The sequence below is a fragment of the Oncorhynchus mykiss genome, chromosome 13 (genome assembly GCF_057628025.1).
Source record: "Oncorhynchus mykiss isolate SJ-2025 chromosome 13, ASM5762802v1, whole genome shotgun sequence".
Lineage (NCBI taxonomy): Eukaryota > Metazoa > Chordata > Actinopteri > Salmoniformes > Salmonidae > Oncorhynchus > Oncorhynchus mykiss.
This window is the reverse complement of record NC_143034.1, coordinates 23,368,490-23,387,094: the sequence shown is the minus strand read 5'-3', so window position 1 is coordinate 23,387,094 and position 18,605 is coordinate 23,368,490. Positions and strand designations below refer to the sequence as shown.

At 43.3% G+C, this 18,605-nt stretch overlaps 1 protein-coding gene across 1 annotated transcript; it reads left to right on the top strand.

The window, feature by feature from the left end:
* Positions 1-3,954: 3,954 nt before the first annotated feature.
* LOC110487289 (germ cell-specific gene 1-like protein) lies at positions 3,955-18,502 on the top strand. The gene is made up of 5 exons (XM_036940396.2): positions 3,955-4,261; positions 11,114-11,161; positions 15,113-15,271; positions 15,898-16,009; positions 17,090-18,502. The coding sequence occupies exons 1-5, from the start codon at positions 3,973-3,975 to the stop codon at positions 17,382-17,384; spliced, it is 903 nt and encodes a 300-aa protein (XP_036796291.2). The 5' UTR covers positions 3,955-3,972; the 3' UTR covers positions 17,385-18,502.
* Positions 18,503-18,605: the final 103 nt, after the last annotated feature.

The window sequence follows — 18,605 nt, the reverse complement described above, 5'->3', positions numbered from 1 at the left end:
TTTATTTAACTAGGCAAGTTAAGAACAAATTCTTGTTTACAACGACGGCCAAACCCGGACGACGCTGGGTCAATTGTGCACCACCCTATGGGAATCCCAAAATGGCCAGATGTGATACAGCCTGGATTCAAACCAGGGACTGTAGTGACACCTCTTGCACGAAGATGCAGTGCTTTAGACCGCTGCACCACTCAGGAGCCTGGTAATTTACTTCAAAGGGACTTGATCAAATCAGTCGCTTCACTGGGCAGTGAGCAATATGGATCTGCATTCAATATTGGAAAAATAACTAACACAAAAACATCCACAAAAACAATTGTAATTTCCACTCTCACACCCAATGTCCCACAGCACATTAAAACCCCATACACAATCCAATCAAAACACAACTGATCACCGACAACGATGAGAGTCTATAGGGAGGAGGTCAGAAACCTGGCCGTGTGGTGCCAGGACAACAACCTCTCCCTCAACGTGATCAAAGGAGATGATTGTGGACTACAGGAAAAGGACTGAGCACGCCCCCATTCTCATACACTGGGCTGTAGTGGAACAGGTTGAGAGCTTCAAATTCCTTGTTGTCCACAACAAACTAACATGGTCCAAACACACTTAAGACAGTCGTGAAGAGGGAACGACAAAGCCTGTTCCCCCTCAGGAAACTAAAAAGATTTGGCATGGGTCCTCAGATCCTCAGAAGATTCTACAGCTGCACCATCGAGAGCATGGTGACTGGCTGGTTGCATCACTGCCTAGTATGGCAACTGCTCGGTCTCCGACCGCAAGGCACTACAGGGGGTAGTGCGTACGGCCCAGTTCATCACTGTGGGCAAGAATCCTGCCATCCAGGACCTCTGTATCAGGCGGTGTCAGAGGAAGGCCCTAAAAATTGTCAAAGACTCCAGCCACCCCATTCATAGACTGTTCTCTCTGCTACCACACAGCAAGCGGTACCGGAGCGTCGAGTCGAGGTCCAAGAGGCTTCTTAAACAGCTTCTACTCCCAAGCCATAAGGCTCCTGAAGGGCTACCCAGACCCCTCTTTTACACTGCTGCTGCTCTCTGTTTATAATCTATCCATAGTTAACTCTATCTACATGTACATATTACCCCAACTAACCGGTGCCTCCGCACATTGACTCTGTACCGGTACCCTCTGTATATAGCCTTGCTTGTTATTTTACTGCTGCTGGTTAATTTGTTACTTTTATTTTCCATTTTTTTCTTAACATGTTAAAGCATTGTTGATTAGGGGCTTGTAACTAAGCATTTCACTGTAAGGTCTACACCTGTTTGTAATTAGCCCATGTGACAAATACAATTTGATTTGAACTCAACAATCAGCCTGTGACAAACAAACACTGTTCTAGAAGCTGATTCTAAAGCGCCCTGCACACCCAGTCAGACAGTTTGATTTCGAGGGTCTGTAAAGTGCAGATTATACTAATCCTTAGTCTCTATCTGTTGAGAGACTAATTCCCCTCCGTCCATCAGCTTCAAACGGAAGTCACCAGCCTCCAAACACAAGTGAAGCCCCATGTTTATGGCTGTGAACCAAAGGGCAATCTATTCCCCATACTGCTTTTGACCAGGGCCCATAGGGCTATGTAGGGAATAGGGTGCCATTTGGGATACATCTCACATCCGTGCTTACAAAGTTGCTGCTCTTACCTCTTTGGAAACACATGTGCTTTAAAAATAAAAGCAGGGCTGGTGGATCCAAAAATGTCATGATTTCTATGCAGTAATCCGCTTGTCATCGACACTCCTGCGTAACATAACGGCGACCATTTAAGCTCTTTTGTGTGTGTGTGTGTCCATTTGTTGGGCTATAAATTGCATGGGTATTTAACGTGAGGTCGCAGGGTTGACAGCTGTTGACATGGATTGAGCATTATTCAACCGAATCATCATATTTTCTCCCCTGCATCAATGTATCCATGTTGCAGTATATTTAAGCTTTGCATGTGTTGATGATTGATATTTGCGTGTCTAGGACATTTTGATTTCCTGTTTTATCAGTCAACTGTGTGCGTGTGTGTGTGCGTGTGTGTGCGTGGACCATTTCTATCTTTCTTGAAAATGTGTATCAAAGCTTAGAGACAATCCTGTAAGAAAGCATTTTTGTCTTGTTTTATGTGCAGTACATGTGAGCGCAATGGAAATATGAATCCGTCCTATCTGACACATACAATTGGCCAATACAAGTTCCATTTCAACGTATGCCCAAGACATGTTAACTAAGCATAATGTATGGAATATGGGTTATACAACAATGGCCCAGTTGAGTCCAGCTGCCTCCTATACAAGGGGAGTAGGGTCACTGATGGGATGGAAAGAATGACGAGTTCTTTGAGTGCCTACTAAATATAGGCTGTGTACAAACCTGTCACTGACTGTCTAAACATTTACTCCACCACAGGAGGCTGGTGGCACCTTAAGTGGGGAGGACGGGCTTATGGTATAGGCTGGAGTGGAATAGTATCAAATATATTAAACACATGGTTTCCAGGTGTTTGATGCCATTCCATTTGCTCTTTCAGCCATTATGAGCTGTCCTCCCCTCAGCAGCCTCCTGTGTACTCCACCCTAACCCCAATCCACGTTTCCTTCTATTTGTCTGTCTGTTACAACTACTGTAAAGAGTCTATAATACCAAGCTAAGCCCTTTGAAATGTTGAAATAATGCCCCATGAGTACTGCAATCAAGATATCTCCCTCTGTCCTCAGTGGGGATGCTTCATGATCACACATGTATCAGAAGAACTGTTGTGTCCCACCAACGTCATACACACACACATTTTGGGTGAAGTATCCTGGCTTTCTGTTGTAGCTTATCCAATCAGAGTCTCATGTGAGCGTGCTGTCTCTCAAGCGTAGTAATGAGAAGAGCCGCTGTGCCACCGCCTCTACCAAACCCAGTATCCCAGATTATTGGGAAAACAAATAGCTTATTGGACATTTGTGACAGGCACACGAAAAAAGGAAGGAGGATGCATTATGACGAAAGAAAATCATGTAATACACACAGTGGACTTTTTCGTGTCCAATAAGTAATTTGTGTCTATTTCACAATAAGCTGTGATGGTGTGTTGGCTTTTACACTGTCAGAGGGGAGAGGGAGATCGAGTGAGACGTTTGAGTGATTACCCAGTTGCTGTCGACGTGGCCCTTCAATTAGAACAGAGCCCTCCTTGCAGAACATTATAGATGGACTTTATGGCAACACTTAACTAGTTGACGTCTTAATGGTAACACTGAACAATGGCTATCTACATAGTCTTTATGATAGGCTTGTCTTGTATGTTGTTTAGACTTGATCATTTTGTCATTGCCAATGGAATAGTCCCAAAAGTGCTAATCCTACCCATCTGGCACTCCACCCCAGACAGGCTCAGTCAAACAGTCCAATTACTGTTCTGAAATATAAGAAATATCATTGATCCTATTCCCAGTCTGATGCTATGGTTTGATTATTGCTCACACAAAATTAAATATCAATAAACTGTAATCTCATCTCTGAGAGAGGGAAAGAGAGAGGGAGAGAGAGAGAGAGAGAGAGAGAGCAGCTCATCACAGATTGAAGGCGAGCATCACCGATACAAATCCCACAGATTTGTGTGAACAAGCTCTTCAAATCTTTTGACGTGACAATCCTTCAGCGAACGGATGAGGGTCATTTCAGGGCACTTCGTGTGAAAATGATCTAATGGCTAACGACTCGAACAGATGATAATGGTGGATTGAAGCTGAATTCAAACTCAGATTTTGCCGTCCCTCAAATCGGGTAGGGAGAGTCATTTCAATTCAACGGGTTGGAGTGCCAAATTATGTATTTTATTGCCGACATGTTGCACATCAGTTGAAGCTTATTTTCGGTGGAGTTTGACCAGTTTTTCATTACCTGTTTTGATTCATATTGGATGGATGGTGAGTGGGTGAGTTATCTAATAAGTGCAGATATCTTTGGACAATGAAGACCACTCGCAAGTGCAGGGCACTGCTGTCCGTTAGTATGAATCTTTTAGCACTATTTTTCTCAATAACTGCTTTCATCACAACATACTGGTGCGTCGGCACGCAGCGCGTCCCCAAGCCGAAGTGCACTAAACTTCGCACGCACAACTGCATCGATTATGGAGTGAACGAGACGGACCCCAAAGTAGTGGTGTACAGTTGGGAAACGGGGGACGACCGGTTCCTATTCAGACAGTTCCACACCGGGATCTGGTTCTCCTGTGCAGAGAATATCCATGATGAAGGTGAGGTGATGAGGTTTTGTTGTTAATGACCGGTCTTGTTTTTTTGTTGTCCGGTCTTGTTGTCAATTAATTATAGTGAGGTCTCTGGAGTGTAAAGGCTAAAATTATATGGATATTTACAGGAAGGAGGTTTGCAGGTGTGTGTGTGTGTGTGTGTGTGTGTGTGTGTGTGTGTGTGTGTGTGTTCAAACTATTCAATCAATACCGGTTTCTAAGTAGGCATTCTTGCCATTCAAAAAGAACACTCTATACATTCAGAGATAGACAAGGGTCTATAAAGGATTGTTACACACACACACACACACACACACACACACACACACACACACACACACACACACAGAGAGTTATGTACAATTGCAGCTATTAAACTCTGCAGTCCTTGCTATAATTCCTTGGTTGTGTCATTATGAGAGCCATTCTCATGTGTCATCATCTTGTGTCACCATAGTAACTAAGCGTCAGTCTCCAGATGGGACATATACATACATATTATCTAAAACTGCAAGCTAAGGATATTTACAAAGTTATGAGTTTTTTAGGGTAATCACCCCCAGTTTATGTAGGCAGATGCCATTTGTCAAAAATGGCATCTTGAATAACGAGTTGTCTTCTCTGGCATGAAGTATTGGATAGCCTAAAGAGCAGTTCATCCCGGCATTAGAATCATTGGAACATAGGATGGGAGTTTCGAGTTACGGTACAGTGAACCCTTGGTAAGAAGTTTAGAGGACATGAGCTTAGTGCTTTTAGAAAGGGTCCCTACTGGCTCTGCTCGTACTTTACCTTAGCATTTCTCTTCTTACAGGTCTATAGGGTACTAATAATCTACCCTAGCATTTCTCTTCTTACAGGTCTATAGGGTACTAGTAATCTACCCTAGCAGTCTCTCTTCTTACAGGTCTATAGGGTACTAATAATCTACCCTAGCAGTCTCTCTTCTTACAGGTTTATAGGGTACTAATAATCTACCCTAGCATTTCTCTTCTTACAGGTCTATAGGGTACTAATAATCTACCCTAGCAGTCTCTCTTCTTACAGGTCTATAGGGTACTAATAATCTACCCTAGCAGTCTCTCTTCTTACAGGTTTATAGGGTACTAATAATCTACCCTAGCAGTCTCTCTTCTTACAGGTCTATAGGGTACTAGTAATCTACCTTAGCATTTCTCTTCTTACAGGTCTATAGGGTACTAATAATCTACCCTAGCAGTCTCTCTTCTTACAGGTCTATAGGGTACTAATAATCTACCCTAGCAGTCTCTATTCTTAAAGGTCTATAGGGTACTAATAATCTACCCTAGCAGTCTCTATTCTTACAGGTCTATAGGGTATTAATAGTCTACAGTAGCAGTCTCTATTCTTACAGGTCTATAGGGTACTAGTAATCTACCCTAGAAGTCTCTCTTCTTACAGGTCTATAGGGTACTAGTAATCTACCCTAGCAGTCTCTCTTCTTACAGGTTTATAGGGTACTAGTAATCTACCCTAGCAGTCTATCTCCATACAGGTCTATAGGGTACTAGTAATCTACCCTAGCAGTCTCTCTTCTTACAGGTCTATAGGGTACTAATAGTCTAAAGTAGCAGTCTCTCTCCCTACAGGTCTATAGGGTACTAATAGTCTACCCTAGCAGTCTTTCTCCCTACAGGTCTATAGGGTACTAATTGTCTACAGTAGCAGTCTCTCTCCATACAGGTATATAGGGTACTAATAGTCTACAGTAGCAGTCTCTCTCCCTACAGGTCTATAGGGTACTAATAGTCTACAGTAGCAGTCTCTCTCCCTACATGTCTATAGGGTACTAATAGTCTACAGTAGCAGTCTCTCTCCATACAGGTCTATAGGGTACTAATAGTCTACAGTAGCAGTCTCTCTCCATACAGGTCTATAGGGTACTAATAGTCTACAGTAGCAGTCTCTCTCCATACATGTCTATAGGGTACTAATAGTCTACAGTAGCAGTCTCTCTCCATACAGGTCTATAGGGTACTAATAGTCTACAGTAGCAGTCTCTCTCCATACAGGTCTATAGGGTACTAATAGTCTACAGTAGCAGTCTCTCTCCATACAGGTCTATAGGGTACTAATAGTCTACAGTTGCAGTCTCTCTCCATACATGTCTATAGGGTACTAATAGTCTACAGTAGCAGTCTCTCTCCATACAGGTCTATAGGGTACTAATAGTCTACAGTAGCAGTCTCTCTCCATACATGTCTATAGGGTATTAATTGTCTACAGTAGCAGTCTCTCTCCATACAGGTCTATAGGGTACTAATAGTCTACAGTAGCAGTCTCTCTCCCTACAGGTCTGTAGGGTACTAATAATCTACCCCAGCAGTCTCTCTTCTTACAGGTCTATAGGGTACTAATAATCTACCCTAGCAGTCTCTATTCTTAAAGGTCTATAGGGTAGTAATAATCTACCCTAGCAGTCTCTATTCTTACAGGTCTATAGGGTATTAATAGTCTACAGTAGCAGTCTCTATTCTTACAGGTCTATAGGGTACTAGTAATCTACCCCAGCAGTCTCTCTTCTTACAGGTCTATAGGGTACTAGTAATCTACCCTAGAAGTCTCTCTTCTTACAGGTCTATAGGGTACTAGTAATCTACCCTAGCAGTCTCTCTTCTTACAGGTCTATAGGGTACTAGTAATCTACCCTAGCAGTCTCTCTCCATACAGGTCTATAGGGTACTAGTAATCTACCCTAGCAGTCTCTCTTCTTACAGGTCTATAGGGTACTAATAGTCTACAGTAGCAGTCTCTCTTCTTACAGGTCTATAGGGTACTAGTAATCTACAGTAGCAGTCTCTCCCCCTACAGTTCTATAGGGTACTAATAGTCTACCCTAGCAGTCTTTCTCCCTACAGGTCTATAGGGTACTAATTGTCTACAGTAGCAGTCTCTCTCCATACAGGTATATAGGGTACTAATAGTCTACAGTAGCAGTCTCTCTCCCTACAGGTCTATAGGGTACTAATAGTCTACAGTAGAAGTCTCTCTCCCTACATGTCTATAGGGTACTAATAGTCTACAGTAGCAGTCTCTCTCCATACAGGTCTATAGGGTACTAATAGTCTACAGTAGCAGTCTCTCTCCATACAGGTCTATAGGGTACTAATAGTCTACAGTAGCAGTCTCTCTCCATACATGTCTATAGGGTACTAATAGTCTACAGTAGCAGTCTCTCTCCATACAGGTCTATAGGGTACTAATAGTCTACAGTAGCAGTCTCTCTCCATACAGGTCTATAGGGTACTAATAGTCTACAGTTGCAGTCTCTCTCCATACATGTCTATAGGGTACTAATAGTCTACAGTAGCAGTCTCTCTCCATACAGGTCTATAGGGTACTAATAGTCTACAGTAGCAGTCTCTCTCCATACATGTCTATAGGGTATTAATTGTCTACAGTAGCAGTCTCTCTCCATACAGGTCTATAGGGTACTAATAGTCTACAGTAGCAGTCTCTCTCCCTACAGGTCTGTAGGGTACCAATAATCTACCCTAGCAGTCTCTCTTCTTACAGGTCTATAGGGTACTAATAATCTACCCTAGCAGTCTCTATTCCTAAAGGTCTATAGGGTACTAATAATCTACCCCAGCAGTCTCTATTCTTACAGGTCTATAGGGTATTAATAGTCTACAGTAGCAGTCTCTATTCTTACAGGTCTATAGGGTACTAGTAATCTACCCCAGCAGTCTCTCTTCTTACAGGTCTATAGGGTACTAGTAATCTACCCTAGAAGTCTCTCTTCTTACAGGTCTATAGGGTACTAGTAATCTACCCTAGCAGTCTCTCTTCTTACAGGTCTATAGGGTACTAGTAATCTACCCTAGCAGTCTCTCTCCATACAGGTCTATAGGGTACTAGTAATCTACCCTAGCAGTCTCTCTTCTTACAGGTCTATAGGGTACTAATAGTCTACAGTAGCAGTCTCTCTTCTTACAGGTCTATAGGGTACTAGTAATCTACAGTAGCAGTCTCTCTCCCTACAGGTCTATAGGGTACTAATAGTCTACCCTAGCAGTCTTTCTCTCTACAGGTCTATAGGATACTAATTGTCTACGGTAGCAGTCTCTCTCCATACAGGTATGTAGGGTACTAATAGTCTACAGTAGCAGTCTCTCTCCCTACAGGTCTATAGGGTACTAATAGTCTACAGTAGCAGTCTCTCTCCCTACATGTCTATAGGGTACTAATAGTCTACAGTAGCAGTCTCTCTCCATACAGGTCTATAGGGTACTAATAGTCTACAGTAGCAGTCTCTCTCCATACAGGTCTATAGGGTACTAATAGTCTACAGTAGCAGTCTCTCTCCATACAGGTCTATAGGGTACTAATAGTCTACAGTTGCAGTCTCTCTCCATACATGTCTATAGGGTACTAATAGTCTACAGTAGCAGTCTCTCTCCATACAGGTCTATAGGGTACTAATAGTCTACAGTAGCAGTCTCTCTCCATACATGTCTATAGGGTACTAATAGTCTACAGTAGCAGTCTCTCTCCATACATGTCTATAGGGTATTAATTGTCTACAGTAGCAGTCTCTCTCCATACAGGTCTATAGGGTACTAATAGTCTACAGTAGCAGTCTCTCTCCCTACAGGTCTGTAGGGTACTAATAGTCTACAGTAGCAGTCTCTCTCCATACAGGTCTATAGGGTACTGTGAATGTCTGTAACAAGAAGTAAAATCGTCACACAGCTTTACTCCTGAGTCTAAACAAATGCACAAGGTGGAAGTGCAACAGCTGGATCCGATGACGTGCCCGCGTAAGCGTGGTTACCATGTTAATGACAACACCATTAAGTCGAAGGTGTCTCTGGAGATTATATAGCTAGATTAGTTACACTGAGTCTGACTCAATCAAGAGCATTTTGCAACATTCCCACCTTTAAAAGAGGGGAAATGGCAGCTTTCCCATCTCTAAACATCGGTCTTGACTTCCAGGTTCTCCAACAGTGGTGACATCAGGATCAGAGCCTCTGGTTGGAGACAGTAGACCTGGTCTGGTGATGGAATATTAAAGAGACATTAAGAACAGAAATAAAGTGTCACATTTTATTCGAGAATAAATACTGGGAACGTGTTGTCTCGTCAGGCCTGGGTCTGGGACTGTACAAAAACACAGGCGTGCACACACACACACACGCACGCGCACGCACGCACGCACGCACGCACACACACACACACACACACACACACACACACACAAAACACACACACACACACACACACACACACACAGTTGAGTTGACTAATAAGGATTACATAACGGCCCTTGATGAGTTTTTCCTCTAAACAGCTGTCACCATCTTCCTGATACCTGATTAAGCTTTAGATTTACGACAAATCCAGCAGCTGCAGCGGGCTGCTACAAGCGACAGCGGACGGAAAGAATAAATCACCCCTGGAAGAGGGGAGGAAAGGAGGGAGGAAAAAGTGCATCATGTTATCACGTCTTGATCAAGGGACATAAGGTCTTAGGGGGTCCCTGAAGGTCCCAGTAATGTCCAGGAAGAAGAAGTGCTAGAAGGATGTCATTTGGGAAGGATTGAACTGGAATCTCTGTGGGGATGGTCAAGTCGTTGACCTCTGTGACCTCCGGCTGTTGGTACTTGACCACGCTGTGCCTTTTCTCATGCAAAGGACGCAATGGTTGAACTTTCAACCACCCACATGTCCCCTAGAATAGCTTCTACCGATGCATTAGACTAGATAGGTAATCAATCAAATGTATTTATAAAGCCCTTTTTACATCAGCTGATGTCACATAGTGCTGTACAGAAACCCAGCCTAAAACCCCCAACAGCAAGCAATGCAGATGTAGAAGCACGGTGGCGAGGAAAAGCTCCCTAGAAAGGCAGGAACCTAGGAAGAAACCTAGAGAGGAACCAGGCTATGAGGGGTGGCCAGTCCTCTTCTGGCTGTGCCCGGGTGGAGATTATAACAGAACATGGCCAAGATGTTCAAATGTTCATAAATGACCAGCAGGGTCAAATAATAATAATCACAGTGGTTGTGGAGGGGGCAAAAGGTCAGCAACACCTCAGGAGTAAATTTCATTGTGACTCTCTCATGATCTTTTGCTTGTTTCTGACCTCTTGATTTGCAGTTTTGGCTCTTGGCTTTGCTCATGCTAAGCACACAATGGCATTTCTTCTTTTGAACAGCCCACAGGGCACTGATGTCATTTCAAAGTCTAGTTTTGATTGACATTTGGTTGAGTTGTCAGCTATTGTGAATTCCCTGTGAGATTAACAAAACATTTCACCATGACATTGGATTTAGGGTCAAAGTTGAAATTCCCTTACATTGATGACTTTCTGCAAATCCAATCAGTTTTCCACATAGATGTTTTGTTGTTGAAATGACTTCATCGCATTTATATTTTGTTGTTGAAATTGCGTGGGAACAACACTGATTCAGCTAGTTCTTGTCCAGTGGGTACAATCAAGTAGACTAAATCATCTGAATGACTTGTGTGTGCCTTGAAGCTGCTATTTAATCTCTACTGTATGCCAAGCTCGCAGTGTGTCTCTTCTTGAACTGTTGAACCTCACCTAAAATAGATTATACGTTACTATCAAGTAGGCTAATAGATACTCTGAATGACTTGTGGCTAGAATCCAGCGAACTTTAATTCTATTTGACTTATTTCACTTATGGGCTTTTCCCTTTTTCTATGCCAAGCACGCAATGTTTCTCTTCTTGAACTTTTGAACTTCCCCAAATTACGAAAATAAAGTCGTATAGACAGGATACTCTGAGTGAATTGTGGCCCTGAAGAACCCATGCAAGGTATTACAGCTTGATGTGAAACTCCATTTTCTCCATTCGTTCCAGGTGAGAAATGCAGGAGCTTTATCGATCTGGCTCCGGCTTCGGAGAGAGGTGAGTGATCACTGCATACGTCAGGAGGTAAACACATCTGCTATAGAGCTGTACATCACCCGTACCAGGAAGATTACTTGTAGAGGGAGAGCAGGGGCAGACTGGGACCAGAACTTGGCCCTGGCATTTCTAACACACCGGCCCATTTTCAGGCCCCCATTATTAGATAATAATCATTTTGTGAAAAGAAAAAAAAACAGACCCACTTGACCCACTAGGCAAAAAATGGACCAGCCCATCTGGCATTTGGCAAAAATGCCAGATGGCCAATCCACCCCTGGGGACGAGGATATTTTTATGACTATAGCTAGCAACAATATAATAAACACATTTTCAATTACATGCCTATAGTAGAAAAGAAGAGAATATCTACTTTATTTGTCAACTCCTAGTATTTGAGCAAATTACACTCCTTGGAGCTAATTACAGTCACTGGAGTATCTGACATAGGCTTCTGAAAAGGATACCAGTGCAGCAAGTGCTGATGGTAAGCTTTCTTGACTTGGACATTCACCTTTGCCAACACATGGCTAGCCTTTGTTTAACCAGCTAAACAGCTCTTAGTTTTTCATTATTTTGACTATCTACCAAATCTATTCATATTTTTTTTTTTTACTTCTCCTTGCCATTATCATTCCCCTAATGATAAGAGACAAGACAGCACATGTTTTGCTAACGTATGATGGGGGTCCCTGGGTCGCCGGTTTGCCTGGGAGGGGGTCCCTGGACAAAAAAAAGATTGAAGACCCCTGGTCTACAGGGTTGCATAAAGTATAAAAGGATGTTGAGCTGTACTCTTGCAGTATGAAGGGGTCTGCATCCTGTCTCAACTGCCATCTTGCACTCAAATGTCATCTTTAGCTGTTCAAATGTTATAACTGTCATGACACCACCATACAGGGGATGTTTGCAGGGTACAGTGGCTGTCATGACACCACCATACAGGGGATGTTTGCAGGGTGCAGTGGCTGTCATGACACCACCATAGAGGGGATGTTTGCAGGGTGCAGTGGCTGTCATGACACCACCATAGAGGGGATGTTTGCAGGGTGCAGTGGCTGTCATGACACCACCATAGAGGGGATGTTTGCAGGGTGCAGTGGCTGTCATGGCACCACCATAGAGGAGATGTTTGCAGGAAGCAGTAGCTGTCATGACACCACCATACAGGAGATGTTTTTTTAGGATGCAGTGGCTGTCATGACACCACCATAGAGGAGATGTTTGCAGGGTACAGTGGCTGTCATGACACCACCATAGAGAAGATGTTTGCAGGGTACAGTGGCTGTCATGACACCACCATATAGGGGATGTTTGCAGGGTGCAGTGGCTGTCATGACACCACCATATAGGGGATGTTTGCAGGGTGCAGTGGCTGTCATGACACCACCATACAGGGGATGTTTGCAGGGTGCAGTGGCTGTCATGACACCACCATACAGGAGATGTTTGCAGGGTACAGTGGCTGTCATGACACCACCATAGAGGAGATGTTTGCAGGGTGCAGTGGCTGTCATGACACCACCATAGAGGAGATGTTTGCAGGATGCAGTAGCTGTCATGACACCACCATACAGGAGATGTTTGCAGGATGCAGTGGCTGTCATGACACCACCATAGAGGAGATGTTTGCAGGGTACAGTGGCTGTCATGACACCACCATAGAGAAGATGTTTGCAGGGTACAGTGGCTGTCATGACACCACCATAGAGGAGATGTTTGCAGGGTGCAGTGGCTGTCATGACACCACCATATAGGGGATGTTTGCAGGGTGCAGTGGCTGTCATGACACCACCATAGAGGGGATGTTTGCAGGGTGCAGTGGCTGTCATGACACCACCATAGAGGAGTTGTTTGCAGGGTACAGTGGCTGTCATGACACCACCATAGAGGAGATGTTTGCAGGGTACAGTGGCTGTCATGACACCACCATAGAGGAGATGTTTGCAGGGTACAGTGGCTGTCATGACACCACCATAGAGGAGATGTTTGCAGGGTACAGTGGCTGTCATGACGCCACCATAGAGGGGATGTTTGCAGGGTACAGTGGCTGCCATGACGCCACCATAGAGGGGATGTTTGCAGGGTACAGTGGCTGTCATGACACCCCCGTAGAGGGGATGTTTGCAGGGTACAGTGGCTGTCATGACACCACCATAGAGGGGATGTTTGCAGGGTACAGTGGCTGTCATGACGCCACCATAGAGGGGATGTTTGCAGGGTGCAGTGGCTGCATCAAGTTTGAACTGCCTTCTGATATTTAGTTACTTTGCTTGCCTTTGTTGCTCCAATTGAGGAAATTATATTATGACTCAATATTTTTTTCCCTTCGTGTAAATTAAATATGAACGTACCACATAAAATTTGATGAACTTTAATTATGTCTGATTTTGGATATGATACAGTGCAGATTTTTTAAAAACAATATGAAGTATTTAGCTGCTACCAATGTTGCAGATTGATGTAATGCATGGAGCAATAGGATTGGTGTAACTTTCTTTGTTCATATATTATAAATGAAGGAAGGCAGAATAGGTTTAATTGAGCTTCGAAATGAAAAATCCACCCACGTGCTTCTACTGATTGTTGTTAATGAAAATTCTTGAGAAAGTTCTCCTGTGAGACTACAGTAAATGCTTTTATATCGGATTGTCTATCTATAGGCTTTGGTCTAGTTCTTACAACTTGTTCTGTATCTCTGGTATACCTTTTCCATATTCATTAAACCTGAACTTTGAGATCACAATAGCTGATTGATTTGTTGACTATATCAGCCTTGATGTACTGGAGGTATTATAAACTCCCTATTCCAGACGTACTGTGGCTTATGTTCTCAAACAACCTTGGCATCATCCCCTGTGTTGTCAGGGACACAGGATGTGGGGTTGCTATGGTCACACCCCACTCTGTCAAAGGAGAAGGTTATGATAACAGCTGTGAAATGATCCATGCGCAAATAATGCAGAATGACAACCAATCAAAACAAGATAGAAGCTCTCATACTTCCGCGAGTCATAATGTGTCTCCCCTAGAAAGTGTCTGCTAAACAACTCAATTGAAACAAAACAGAAAAACTACATGGATTGTACTGTAGTTCATATAGCCTGCTTTATTTACTACCGTAGCAATAAGTACAACACTTACTACACTCTACTCACAAGAATAGTTAGACAGAAGGCTGTACAGGGTTAATACTGTCTCCAAAGTTAAGTACCACCAAACCTTGTTCTAAAATTCCATTACGATACAAGACACTGTCTCAGTCTTGGGACATTCCTCCCTCAACCCCATCCCCGCCACCGCCCCTGACCCTCCGTCCTATCCCATTGACAGCGTCTCGGGGGAAATACTGGCACCAGCCAATGTTCACTTCCTGCAATGAAGTGTCAAGAAGGATTAATAGCAGACTGGCGAGGTAGGAAGAGATGTCTGACTCCAACCTCCCATAACGAGACAGTGTGAGAGTTTGACGACGCTCTGGAAGGTGTGAGAAGATTCCTGATACTTTTTGCGTCGGAGACAAATGACATGAATTGGTTTTGAGTGGCCTGTCGGTCCTGAGATATGTTATCAACAGGTCTGTTGTCAATATGGATGTCAGAAATTATGTAAGAGATGTTAGATAGGCAGAGACCAAAAACGCAAAAAATACAAATGTGTACCTGAGTATAGGTTAAGTTAGGACACCATCATCAAACAACATGACTGACTTTTATGGGAATAAAACGTTTAGTATCCATGACAGGCCTTCAAATAGGCACCTGCCAAATGCAGTCCTATGATTTATGAACGAACAGATGGGTGAAGCATACACGATCAAAGAAATCAACCCTTTTCTCCACAACCATCACACATCCTTATGAAAATATGATCAGTGATTCAAATTCGACATCATCTCACTGATTTGCAATACCCTAACAACTGTTAATGCATTTTCTTTGTCTGTTGCAGGTGTCCTATGGCTGTCGGTGGTCTCTGAGATGCTGTACATAGTCCTGTTGATAGTGGGTTTCAGCCTGATGTGTCTAGAACTGGTTCACTCCAGCACCAGCAACATGATAGATGGACTGAAAGTGAACGCCTTCGCTGCAATCTTCACCGTCCTCTCAGGTACAGAGGGACTGTTGAAAACCACCTCTACAAGACGGCACAAACAGATCTAGGATCCAGGCTATTGTTTCATGTGTAAGGGCCGGGAGTTCTCCCAGGCTTCATGACCTGACCAGGAAAAACTCCATGGCGACCATAGAGCCCAGATTTCTTTCTGTTCATGACACATTTAGATTTTTGTTGAATTGCATAGATTACGTCATATGACCAGGGGAAAAAACGCTGTTGAGTCTGGTCTGGGGAAAACTCCCGGCCCTAGTATACAGTACTATGCAACTGTTGCCACTAGTAGACATTGAACAAGTCTAACACAGTGGTGAACATAATGAAAAGCGAATTTAGCAAGGAGAGAAGCTGGTTTTGTAGGTCTTGACTAGGAGATAACCTGCAGCCTCTCCCACTGTAGAAGCATCAGCTATCAGAGAGGGTTTTTGAAAAGTCATCTTAGCGGTCACTAAGTCCTAGTGTGTGTGTGTGTGTGTGTGTGTGTGTGTGTGTGTGTGTGTGTGTGTGTGTGTGTGTGTGTGTGTGTGTGTGTGTGTGTGTGTGTGTGTGTGTGTGTGTGTGTGTGTGTGCCTACATGTGCACTAAACATCTAACTGTATACCGGTATCTGTGTATTGCAGGGCTCCTGGGTATGGTGGCCCACATGATGTACACACAGGTGTTCCAGGTGACAGTCACCCTGGGCCCTGCAGACTGGAGGCCCTATAACTGGGACTACGGATGGTCCTTCTGGTAGGGAACACACACACACAGACACACACAATCCCACGTCTCCCTTTGTAGCGTCACACTTCTCTAATGAAAACCCCAAAGCTCTCATGTTACCGGGCGGATTAGGCTTTGGTGTCCCAAAGCCCCAATATATATATATGGTCGATGCGATTGGGAAATTGCATAAGGGGATCAAGGGTGAAGTGTAGCCCACAAAGACATATGTACACTGTATGTTCAGACTTTTAATCTTCCAGGCTGAACATCTTAACCCTTGTGACATAGCTCTGGATTATAACATGTGCAGTGAGTGAATATGGGAGCTACAGTGTATAGACTAATGTACAGTAGTGGCCTATTACATTGGGATCTACCCAGATTGACATTCCTACCCTGTTGGGATTGACGGATTGACAATAATCCTGCAAAGCCACGACCCTTCCATTTTTACACGGGAATAATAATATTTACAAAAAGTATGCCAGAAATCCCCAAACTCAAAGTGATTATATGTTTTTTGCAGTGTTATGCAGTGTTTCATAAAAACATCCTATTTCCTAGTGTAGTATTTGTCTGAATTACTTGAGCTGTTGTCAAGTGATTGATAACTTCGGTATTTAACGTTTCTTAGCTTTTAAAGCCATTTGTTTCAAGCCATTTGTTTGTTTTAAACCACATGTTTGTTTTAAAGCCATTTGTCATTTGTTTTTAATTCAAAGAGCAGCCCTATGAACTGACCATGAACAGCGACAGGCCTAAATATGCAGATTGCACCTTCAATTGACTCCTCCTTGCCTTTTCCTCTCGCTGTCCCCATAATTTTCCTCTCGCTGTCCCCATCATTTTCTTCTCTCTGTCCCCATCATTTTCCTCTCACTGTCCCCATCATTTTCCTCTCTCTGTCCCCATCATTTTCCTCTCTCTGTCCCCATCATTTTCCTCTCTCTGTCCCCATCCCTTTCCTCTCACTGTCCCCATTATTTTCCTCTCTCTGTCCCCATCATTTTCCTCTCGCTGTCCCCATCATTTTCCTCTCCTCTATCTGTTGTGCCTATTTCCTCACTTCTCTCTCTTCCATCTTTTCCATTTCCTGTTTTCCAGCATGGCCTGGGCATCCTTCACCTGCTGCATGGGTGCATCAGTCACCACCCTCAACTCCTACACCAAGACTGTCATCGAGTTCCGACACAAACGCAAGACCTTCGTGCAGAGCATCCGAAAGGAGCAGGCAAGGGAGGCGTTGGGATACTACCGCGATCACTCCCTGCGCTCCATATCCCAAACCGTGGAGGTGTACACACAGACGCCGTATAGCAGTGGTATTAGGACGCACGTACCGGCCGCGTCGTTAGACCCGAGTGACGTATCAGAGACTCTGGGGGAAGACCAGTGCTGAAGAGAGGGATCCCAGCGGGGCAAAACTGGTTACAACTGGTTCACATGATGTCGCAGTTATGTCATTTTTAACCATTTTCTGGTTGTGCTGATGTTATTTCATCGTCATTTCAACTCGGATGTGTCGAAAGTAACTGTATGAAGTCAGTGCTATCCAATTGTGATCCGTCACCTGTGTTGGGTCTTCTGGGGATTCTGTAGCAACTGAATCCGTTCTGATTGAATTCATCGCTGCCTTAATTGAGCCAGGATATTCACTCCCTTGTTCCCAGTTTGGGCGTTGATAGTCATGGAAAGACAGCCGTGTACACACTGATCATACAACTATATGATCTGACACACAAGGAAAGCAGCAACCAATATCAATAGCGTTTCACCCTGTTTCAGTTAAAAGCTGAGGAACGGAGCTGGAGAAATGTAATCACTCTCAAATTCAGAGACAGAACTATGGATGCAAGGACTGAATACCCATGATATCGACATTATAGTTTTAACCATGTTTTGAGGTGTTTGTTTACATTTACTTTGTTCACAAACATTGGAGTAAAACAAGCTTCTATTTTGGTCAGACAATTGAACTAAGCTGATGAGGCATTAATGTCATATTCTTCAAGAATTCATGGGTACATATCATTCATTTGTAGGTTCAAAAAGGGATGCCCCTTTGAACAAGATATGTATTAGAACGCCCTCTGATTTCCCTGAGACATCATAGGACTGTTTATGTGATGTTTTTGCATGCTATTAGCCTTACTAAATATGGAATTAGGAAGGAGGTGACAAACTGCATTTAACTCGTATTTTACCGTGCCTATAACGCATAACTATATGAATGTAAATAAATGTCATAAAGTAGAATGGTTTTGATCTGTGAAATCACTGTAAGATGTGTATTATTTTCCTTTTGAAGTTACATATTGTTTGTTGCCTCAGTGGTCTGTTTACTGCACATCACTCAGTATCGGATAAGACAAAAACTGACCACTGGACACCAATGTTACTTGAGTATCATTATGACCAATGACTGTGTATTCTATTTAAAGTACTTTGTGCTTATAGGGATTAAGGATTCTGCAATGAATTACTCAATAAACAAATGTCTTCCATAGCAAACTTCAAGAGTGTTTCATTTTGTACAGAAAATATTTGCTGTAGTTTCTTTCATTATGTTCTATATCCGTTTTTACTTTGCTCTGAGAACAATAAGTGACTTGGATGTATT